General features: G+C 45.0%; 1 protein-coding gene across 1 annotated transcript; it reads left to right on the top strand.

Annotated features, from left to right (window-relative positions):
• Positions 1 to 1,557: 1,557 nt before the first annotated feature.
• On the top strand, positions 1,558 to 3,386 carry LOC127298129 (inorganic phosphate transporter 1-2-like). The gene has a single exon (XM_051328073.2). The coding sequence runs from the start codon at positions 1,660 to 1,662 to the stop codon at positions 3,238 to 3,240; it is 1,581 nt and encodes a 526-aa protein (XP_051184033.1). The 5' UTR covers positions 1,558 to 1,659; the 3' UTR covers positions 3,241 to 3,386.
• The last annotated feature ends 6,925 nt before the right edge of the window (positions 3,387 to 10,311 follow it).

Genomic DNA, 10,311 nt, shown 5'->3' with positions numbered 1-10,311 from the left:
TTTATCCAATATGGATTAAGCTCGCTATACACTAAGGAATTGTTCGGCACTCATTTAGCAAGAATTATCAGCACCACTAGTCTGGGCAAACATTTGCACGTCTTACTGACTTGAGGGAACTTATAATCCTCCTACACTAATTCTACTAATTGTTTCCGTAAGCTGTCATTTTTTGTTTTGTACTTTTGAGCAACCGGCAAGATTATTGGCTTTTCATATAAAAGGGGGAAGTTCACACACTGTTGAGTTGAGTTGTGATGGTTGTGCTCTCGCCCTCTCGCCTGATCTCTTGCATATGAGCTGCGCTACAGATGGAAAATATCCCTATATATTAGTAGTTAAGCTAAGCTTCCTGACCATTACAATTATGATGGTAGTATTATTGTGGAGACCAGTACCATGTCTATGAAAGCATATACTAATGACAAGTTGGCAATGTTCCCGCGCATATTCGGATCTTTTCACATATTTCCCGTCCGTTGAGAAATTTTGAAATAAGCCAGCAATGTATACTGATCTAATGCTACAGCTATGATGAGCTGTGATTGGCCAGACAGACTGCGATTGGAAAAGGAAATAAAAACAAAGAGGGGGGCGAGGCTGCAAGCCAATGATTTAGATACTACGGATCATGGCTTTCAATGCCGCCTTGTTTCCTTTTTGCTGCTAAATCTTCGAATGTTTACTAATTTTCATATTTGAAATGGCCAACTTATAATTGTTTACATGTTACCTAAAAAATAAACTTATAACTGTTTACATGTGGTTTTGTGATGAAACTATCTGAATTTGGAGATTACATTTAGCAAGTGAGGACAAGCAATTTCAATGGGTATGTATATTTGCATGTCCAATTAGCATTGCATACACATTTCTTGTAGTAGAAATCATGAATTTGTTTGCTTTTCTCTGCGTTTTCGTTCTGATCATAGCATTTAAATGTGGAGGAGAGAACACATTACAATAATGATAGACCTACGGACTATTTGTTAACGAAATAAACTTCCGGGATCAGGTGGAAGCAGTCTGCTGGTGTAAATCTTTTAACACCCGTGATTTATGTGTGGCAATCCCTCTAAATTGTCTGCATGTTGTTCCGTAACCCTTTTTGTAAGAATTCCATAACTGTAGCATTGTTGGAACAGATTACTAACCCCAGCTGTAAAGAAAGGTCACAAATCCATGCTTGCATTGAGAACATACGATACAATTAACATTAATTTCGACCTACACTGGCAAGCTTGCTTTGTCACCGTACAATATGCCCCGTTCAGGTATATTCCCAGCATAACCATGATGTGGTTTCCATAATCTATTTTTTTCACAATTGTATATTGAACCACGGAAGTCAACCCCGATAAACTACAACTTGACTTCCATCAATCCTTCTAATAGATCAACATGTTTGCCCAATCTAGCTGTGTCATCAATCCTTCTAATAATAGATCAACATGTAGAGCACACATAGATGACATTTAGTAGTATTTGCACCTAACCGATACTTGTTATATCTGTACGGTCGTCCATGTATGCCTAATTGCCTATATATACACCTACTAGCAGTACGGAACAAAGCCCACCAATTAATAGAGCAAAGAGGGAAGAAGCAGAAGGAGAGCTGAGAAGTTAGTCGAGCGCTTCTCGACCGGCTGGCTGGCCATGGCGGGTGAACAGCTCAACGTGTTGAAAGCACTCGACCAGGCCAAAACGCAATGGTACCATTTCACGGCCGTCGTGATCGCCGGCATGGGCTTCTTCACTGATGCCTACGACCTCTTCTGCATCTCCCTCGTCACAAGGCTGCTGGGCCGCATCTACTACACCGAACCTGGCAGCAGCGAGCCCGGTCACCTCCCGGCCAATGTCTCAGCAGCCGTGAACGGCGTGGCCCTCTGCGGCACGCTCGCGGGCCAGCTCTTCTTCGGCTGGCTTGGTGACAAGCTCGGCCGGAAGAGCGTCTATGGTTTCACGCTCATCCTCATGGTTCTCTGCTCCATCGCATCAGGGCTCTCGTTCGGGCATGAGGCTAAGGGTGTCATAGGGACGCTATGTTTCTTTCGCTTTTGGCTCGGCTTCGGCGTTGGCGGTGACTACCCCTTATCGGCGACCATCATGTCCGAGTACGCCAACAAGAAGACACGTGGCACCTTCATCGCTGCCGTCTTTGCAATGCAGGGCTTTGGCATCCTGTTCGGCACCATTGTCACCATTGTTGTCTCATCTGCGTTCCGGAACGCGTTCCCAGCGCCACCCTTCTACGTTGACGCGGCGACATCCATTGGGCCGGAGGCCGACTATGTCTGGCGCATCATCGTTATGTTCGGCACCATCCCTGCCGCGTTGACCTACTACTGGCGCATGAAGATGCCAGAGACCGCACGGTACACGGCGCTCATCACCCGCAACATGAAGCAGGCCACCGCAGACATGTCCAGGGTGCTCAACAAGGACATCACCGAGGAGGAGGAGAAGGTCCAGATTCAAGTAGCCTCCGGGGAGACATGGGGCCTCTTCTCCCGGCAGTTCATGAGACGCCATGGGCTGCACCTTCTAGCCACCACCAGCACTTGGTTCCTGCTGGATGTCGCCTTCTATAGCCAGAACCTATTTCAAAAGGACATCTTCACCAAGGTCGGATGGATCCCACCAGCAAGGACCATGAGCGCCTTGGAGGAGTTGTACCGCATCGCCCGTGCCCAAGCGCTCATCGCACTTTGTGGCACTGTACCAGGCTACTGGTTCACTGTTGCGTTCATCGACATCATTGGCAGGTTCTGGATCCAGCTCATGGGCTTCGCCATGATGACCATCTTCATGCTCGCCATCGCTGTGCCGTACGACTACCTAGTGAAGCCAGGGCACCACACCGGCTTCGTCGTTCTATACGGCCTCACCTTCTTCTTCGCCAACTTCGGGCCCAACAGCACGACCTTCATCGTGCCCGCCGAGATCTTCCCTGCGAGGCTCCGATCCACCTGCCACGGTGTCTCTGCCGCCGCCGGTAAGGCTGGGGCGATCATCGGTGCGTTCGGGTTCCTATACGCTTCACAAGACCAGAAGAAGCCCGACAAAGGGTACTCCCCGGGTATCGGCATGCGCAATGCGCTCTTCTTGCTCGCCGGCACTAACTTCCTGGGCTTGCTCTTCTCGTTGTTGGTGCCTGAGTCCAAGGGAAGGTCGCTCGAGGAGATCTCTAAGGAGAACTACGACGATGACACCGTTGCCCCAACTGGTGTCTAGGTAGTGACACACAGTTATCTACTGCTCCATTTGCATTGTTGATGTGTTTGCTTTCGGTATGTAATTGTTTATGGTGGGATTTTCCCTAACTCCTGGCGTTGTATTTTGTGTAGTGCTATATGTATTTGTTTATTTTCTTCATGAAGAATTGGTAATAAAAATTGCTCATTTGATTTCTTGAAAATAGTAGTGCATTTCTTAATTGTATATTTTGTTATTCTGGTCGTTCGCTATGTCGCTAGTAGTTCAGCTATTCAGCTAGCGTGCCTGGAATGCTTTGAACAAGAAGGTAGTTAGAAAAATCCATTCTTTTCCAGAGCGTTGTAAGCCCTTCTGCACCGCTTTGGGCCTTATTATCGTTCATAACAGTAATGAAAGGTAGAACCTACTATACTACTCGTCACCTGGCGTAACTGAACGAAAAATATTATTCTTCATAACAGGAACGACTAAGGGCTCATTTGATATTTGCTGAGGGAAAATCCAGGGAACTAAACCCCTAGGGTGAAAGTTCGTTAGCACAAAGGATCCTCATCCCACCACGACGGAATCTCCTCCTCGGATGGTCATTTGGTGGCAGGGTAACTTGGGAGAGGGAGGAGAGAAGGTGAGAGGAATGCCCTAGGACAGTCCCAAATAATAATTGGTGACACCAGATTCACTAGGATACCAATTCATTCGGACTCCAAGCGTAAAGTGATGTAGCAATGGCTATTTTTTCACAAGGGTGACTTGGGGTTATGTTAAACTCTCGGGGAAACTCCAGTAGGATTTATACTTCTCTTTCCTCTTCTAATAACCCACAAAGTAAAGTAGTGTTTCATTGTGTCCCCAACTACACCAAGTGGTTGTCGAGCACAAGGTTTCGTGTTAGAGTTGAAAATTGATAATAAAGTAAAGTAAACAATGTAAATATGTTGCAAAGTAAACTAAGTAAATACAATATGAAAGCTAAACTAAATGCTACGCAAGAATAAAGTGGTATGGTAATGGTAGTGATGTAGTTTATATGAAAGAACTAAGTGCAAGAAAGATACATGTTTTTTGTTTTTCATATTAAATAAATGATGAAATTGTAAAGGCATGTAAAGCAAGTAAAAAAGTATTCCTTCTGATTAAAAATAGACCGACGTTCATTCGTTCACTAATCTACTCTCTTATAAGCATGATGGGTTCAAATAGGCTCCAAAGATATGAATAGAATTGTAAGTTCAATATGCATGTGTTTGATAAGTAAAAGGTTTGTGGGAGTAACTTGATCTATTTATCTCTTGTGCTATCATTGATTTAGTACCATATTAGCTTCCCAATATGATTATGGTCATCTATGTATTTTCTATGTGATTGGTCTTTATTCTGTGAGTTGATATTTGAGATTTGAATTTTATTATGTGTAAGATGTACCCTTAAGTACTTGTTTTGATCCAACATGTATGAGAGATCCACTATTAGTTGGAGTAACATGGTGGTGGTGATTGGATAATGACCACAAATTCGAGATCCACTATGGTTTTTACCATTCTTTTGTTACCTCACTAGGTAAGTTAATGCATGTGTTATAATTATCTAGTGACAACTAAGATAATTTTTTTTTGCTTAAGGTAGCACATTTGTTATTCAAACATCATGTCAAAGTACCAAAGTCTATACTGTGTTTATTCTTAATTAAAAATTGCATGAAGTTTTATGTTTCTAGAGGAGTATAAGAGAGATGTGTTGCATCATCTTTCAAATAGGAAGTGATGCCCATATAAATTCTTATCATACACATAATAAAGTTTCATCAATATTATATTGCTTGTGATTTTTTTTATGTCCATTACACCTTATAAGAGAATAGTCAAGTGAACTAATGATCCCCGATCCACTTTTCATTATAAGAAGTAAATTTCCAACACTTTTATCACCTTTTATATTTTCTGCATTAATTAAATGCAAAACTACAAAAACACTTTTACTATTTGCAAACACAAACAAAACCCCCCAAAAAACCTTTATCTTATTGGTTTTACTCTCCTTGTCTAGTCATAGAGTGTCTTACATTATTTATTTACAAGTTTATTTTAGTTTTTCTCATACGAAACCTTGTGCTTGACGACCACACGGTGAAGTTGGGGACACAAGGCAAAGACATTGTTTTGTAGGTTCCTTGAAGAGGAGAAGAAACAGACATCTTTCTGCCAATTCTCCGATAGTTCGATATAAACCCCTCGAGTCACCGTTATCAGGAAAAGACGTTTGTTACAACACTCTACACTTGGAGTCCCAACGAGTTGGTACACACGAAGTTGTTGCCTTCAAAATCTATGCCACTAGGGGTGCTTTTGACACCACACTGCAAGGCTTTTCTCTACTAGTGGGACCACATCATTTCACCAAAGTCCATCATAGTTCATCCACATAAATACCCAAATCCATCAGAAATCACAAACAACCAGGTCACGTAGAAGATTTAGGACAAACATGTCAACGAGCTAGGAGGAGCAGACTCTCCAAAAGAAACACGATTACAAGAACCAGGAGACACACGCATCTCTACATGCAATAGGTTGATCCTAGAAATCATATCAACCTACTAGTAATATTTGTTGCTCGACTAGATCAACAAGTATAATTGACGATAACACATTGAAGTCATAAGACGCATCTCGATCACCATGCCTGTCCGGTTAACCCTGCCACAAGTAACTGACTTCCCCTCTGCGGCAGTGTGTCCATCCTACGGGTGTGCTCTAATGTATTTTTTTCCACACACACACACGATGCCTTTATATATATTATATTTGGGTTACAAGGTTCGACTTCAACATCTACTCCTCTACGTAAACCAAAGTCAGTTGTAAACTGATACACATATTTGGCACAACTCTAACACTTAGTTTGTGTTTGAGAGAATACTTACACCTGCCACAAGCGACTCCACCCTACCGACCTTGTGTCCATCCTACAAGTGTCATCTAGTATATTTAGTCCACAAACACACATACACACGCACACACATGCACGCGCACACATATTTGGCACAACTCTAACACTTTTTTATATAGGAAACATCAGAACTCTGCTGTGAGCTTTATTGATAATCATATAATAGTTACATTATCTATTAATAAAGCAATGATAAACTCCGGCGGTTCATCTACCCAAACAGTTGGTAGTGATCCCGTGTCTCTCGAATCTCGATAAAGAGTCAACAACTCCATTTGCCTCCCTATTACAAAAACTAAACTCACACATAGAAAAAGTAGACGCTTGCACATAAATGTCCTCAAACAAAGCCACCAGTACCGTAGACGAGAAACATCTGGGTTGCAGTGTTTCAATGACCTGCAAGCAATCAGACTGGATGATAATGTGAGTATTTAGCAAGAGCTAAACCTGTACTCACTGCACGAGCTTAGCATAACTCTAACACTTGGTTTGTGTTTGTGAGAAGATTACGTGCAATGCTGAATGGGCATGCTGTTTATTAGACCTAGGCATACTATGGCCAGGTGGTCTTTGAGCCAGGTTCTAGAAGCCTGACTCAAAAATGATAAGCCCGAGCATAGCCCAATCTAGTCTTAAGCATGTTCAACGGTATAATTTGTACTAAGATTTTATTTTATTTTTTGTACAAAATAGTATTATTACAAGTATTCCAAAAAAAAAAATATAAGGTACAGTACTATACTTCTCTGCAATCTAGTTCTGCTGTATCATTAGGGGTCAAACCCTCGACCATCTTCTGTCACATAAAGACCTACTCGCACTATTTTTTAAGGGATTATCGAACCATGAGTCGATAGTGAGCCGCTCGTGTGGACTTCCTATATTTCAATCTCCATGACTCTATTCTCCGGTAGATGATGTGTGTGTGTCGTAGTAGTGTACTAGTGTGTGCAAACATGCATGTGTGCATTTACGTGTTGTGCTCGTCTTTTTCTATAAGGCAGTCTTATATATGTACTCTTTTGCTCCGCATATCAATTTGAACACAACAACGATGCTTAAGTTCAGGTACCTTGGCCGTGACTTTTTTTGATTTGGACAGTCAAGTGTGTGCAATGCATACTACAAGTGAGACATCGAGTGTATGCTATGGACAGTCAAGTGTGTGCAATGCATACTCTGTAAGGGTTTATTTGTATTGTGGGATTTTCCACTAGGGAATTAGTTGGATTTCATTAGTCCATCAACTTTTTCCGTACTAAACCATTTGCATCAAACGAATGCACCACCAAGACTCCTATGAACCGTTTTCATATGAATTTGTTGCGATTCGTATGCATCTTTTTGATATAGAAGCCAGGATCTCACCCTCCGTATAAAAAAAATCACATGGAACCCTTTGCATTAGAGGAATGCACAACCAAGATTATGCTATGGACAGTATTCCGACATTTAATTTTGTAGTGATCAGCCGCAGCCCCTGTCATCGTTGTCATGTGCTGCTGTTGCTCCGTCCCTGCTAGTCCTCGTATGCACCCTTCGCATGTTCCTTCTGGGAAGCGCTCCCCCACGGCCACGAAGGAAGTTGTTCCGACCCCACCGACCGCCGCCTCTAGTACCCTCACCGGCACCTCCTCTGGCCAGCTGCCAATGTCCATGGAGCCGCTCCGTGCAGATTCAAGTTCCATCTTCAGTCGATAATCCTGCGTACTTGGGTGTCGTCGACACACTACAGGAATCCCCCGAGGTGCCGACGGCCAGCTGCCCTCGGCGTAGCCGCGCCTGGCCCTCGGCGTAGGCTACGCCGACGGCAGCCCTCGGCGTAGAGCCTCGGCATCTAGGTCCCTCGGCGTAGCCAGCCTCGCCGTCGGCGTACGGCTGGCCCTCGGCGTACGCGACCTACGCCGACGGCCAGGAGGGCCCCACGGCGTCGCTGCCCTCGGCGTCTCCTGGTGGCGCGTCGTCACCGTTAACGGCGCGTCGGCAGACGCCGATGGCCTGCCCTCGGCGTACGGCAGCGGCCCGGCGACGAACGGGGCGACGTGGCGCGAGCTGGTGCAGCCAGGTGGGCGTCTCACGCCGAGGGCAACCCCTCGGCATAGGGACGTGCATGGCATGGCCACGTGGCGGCCGTCCGGACGCAAGGCCTACGCCGACGGCATTGCCGTCGGCATAGTGTCTATGCCGACGGCAATGCCGTCGGCGTAGGCCTTGCAATATTTTTTTTTTCTTTTTCCGGTTTCATTTTCTGTTCCCTGTTGCAATTCAAATTCAATTCAGCAGGTCCAGTTCATCCAAATTCATCCAAAATGGACCAAATTCGCCATAATTCACATAAATATCATATAATCCACATAATACCATACATGGTGCACATAATAGCATACAAGCGGAGAGCGGAGAGTGCCATGTCATCCAAATACATAGTAGTAGCAAGCAAACCCTAGTTCTAAGCTGACTAGCGGAGGAAGGAACCGGGCGGGGTGTGTCCGCCCCAAGGTTTTAAATAACGCGCTATTTCATTTAGCGAGGACCTTCTCCAAACGTTATGCACGTTATAGCGCGCTATAACACGTTATATATAAAATAGCGTTTTGCAAAAAGATATGCAAATGTTAAAGATTTGGGTAACTAAAAACTTGTCCAGCAGACAAATTGCATAACCAGATCGTTCAAAGTAGATTCCCAGGACCAAATTAAAGCCAACATTTTTAACACATACTAACATTATGATTTAGAGCCAAGGAGGACAATGAAAGCACTCATTCAGAATCGGAAGAACTACATATCAATAGTTCAATACATCTACGCATCTACAAATCAGGATGAGGAGGAGGTTGTAGTCAGGTCTAACCTTGTGGGTGATTTTTCTAAGGCGTCTTCGACATCCGAGCCGAAGGAAGTAGCCGATAGAACTCTGTGAGAGGAAGCAACGGACGCCGACTTCACGCTGGAAGAGGCAACCACCGCCGTCGCTTCCGTGCGGAACTGCTAAACTAGGATTTAGGTTAGGTTTTGCCGTACGTAATAGGGCTTTAGGTATTTAGCTTTGTTGGGGAAATTGGACTTTTGGGCGTATGGGTTGGCATGCAGTTTTGGACCTTTGTTTTTTGCAGCTAAATGTTTTAGTGCCGCTACGTGTTATGTGTTTTAGCGCGATTTAGCACGATTTAGCGTGTTATTTCGTGTTTAGCACTGTAGCGACTATTTTCTGTCAAATATAGCGTGGAGGGTCCAAATCCGATATTGCGCGCTAAAACCGAAGAAATTACGCGCTATTTAAAACCTTGGTCCGCCCACATCGTTGGCGAAACGAGCAGCCCGGGGTTGCGCTCCGGTAGAAGCTGCAGAAGAACCACCTGGAGAAGGACCGGTGCTACGCCCAGGAGAAGTCGACGGAGAGGCACCGGGAGTAGTCCCAGGAGTAGTCGACGGAGAGGCACCAGCAGAATGCCCAGGAGACCGACCACCTTCATGAACCGGTGTGACCTCGCGCCCACCCGGCGATGCCTGGTTCCCGGACCATCCCGTTCCCTACATGTTCCCTACATGTTAGCAACTTGCGAGGCAAAGACAAGTGGTAACTACCGGTTTGGCAAAGAACTTACCTCCGGTGTGGATCCGTAGTAAGTCGCAGCGAAAGCTGCCCTCGATGGCATGATAGGCATGTCCCCCGCCACGGTAACTCGAGCCGGTGGCGGTGTACCAGTAGACATAGAGATCATCATTTCCTGCAAGATAGGTTACAAGTTAGGCTTTGCAGAAATAAAGCATCAAACTGAGACTTGTCATCTACTTGCGCGAGAAGAAAGATTCAGACTTACTCCTATATACGCCATGTAGGCCGTATTCTGCCTATTCCACTACGCAGCGGCCTGCTGATACGCTTCATTACAGGCTTCGAAGGCCGCCTCAAACTCAGGCTACAATTTCAGAAACAATGAATCTCGTCAACACTTAGCCATGTAGGAAGGAAAACCGGAAAGAGGATGAAAATGAGGAAAACTTACATCGTAGGCGGGTGGACGAGCAGGCCGTGGACGAGGCTGGGGGCTGTCGGCGGTGAGGGTATGCTTGAGACGCGTGTAGCTCGTGGCTGGGGTAGGCTTGACCGCCTTATTCAGAAAGGGGAAACGGCCA

Source organism: Lolium perenne, chromosome 5 (assembly GCF_019359855.2).
Source record: "Lolium perenne isolate Kyuss_39 chromosome 5, Kyuss_2.0, whole genome shotgun sequence".
NCBI classification, from domain to species: domain Eukaryota; kingdom Viridiplantae; phylum Streptophyta; class Magnoliopsida; order Poales; family Poaceae; genus Lolium; species Lolium perenne.
Note: the sequence above shows the minus strand (reverse complement) of the source record. Positions and strands in the feature narration are given on the sequence as shown.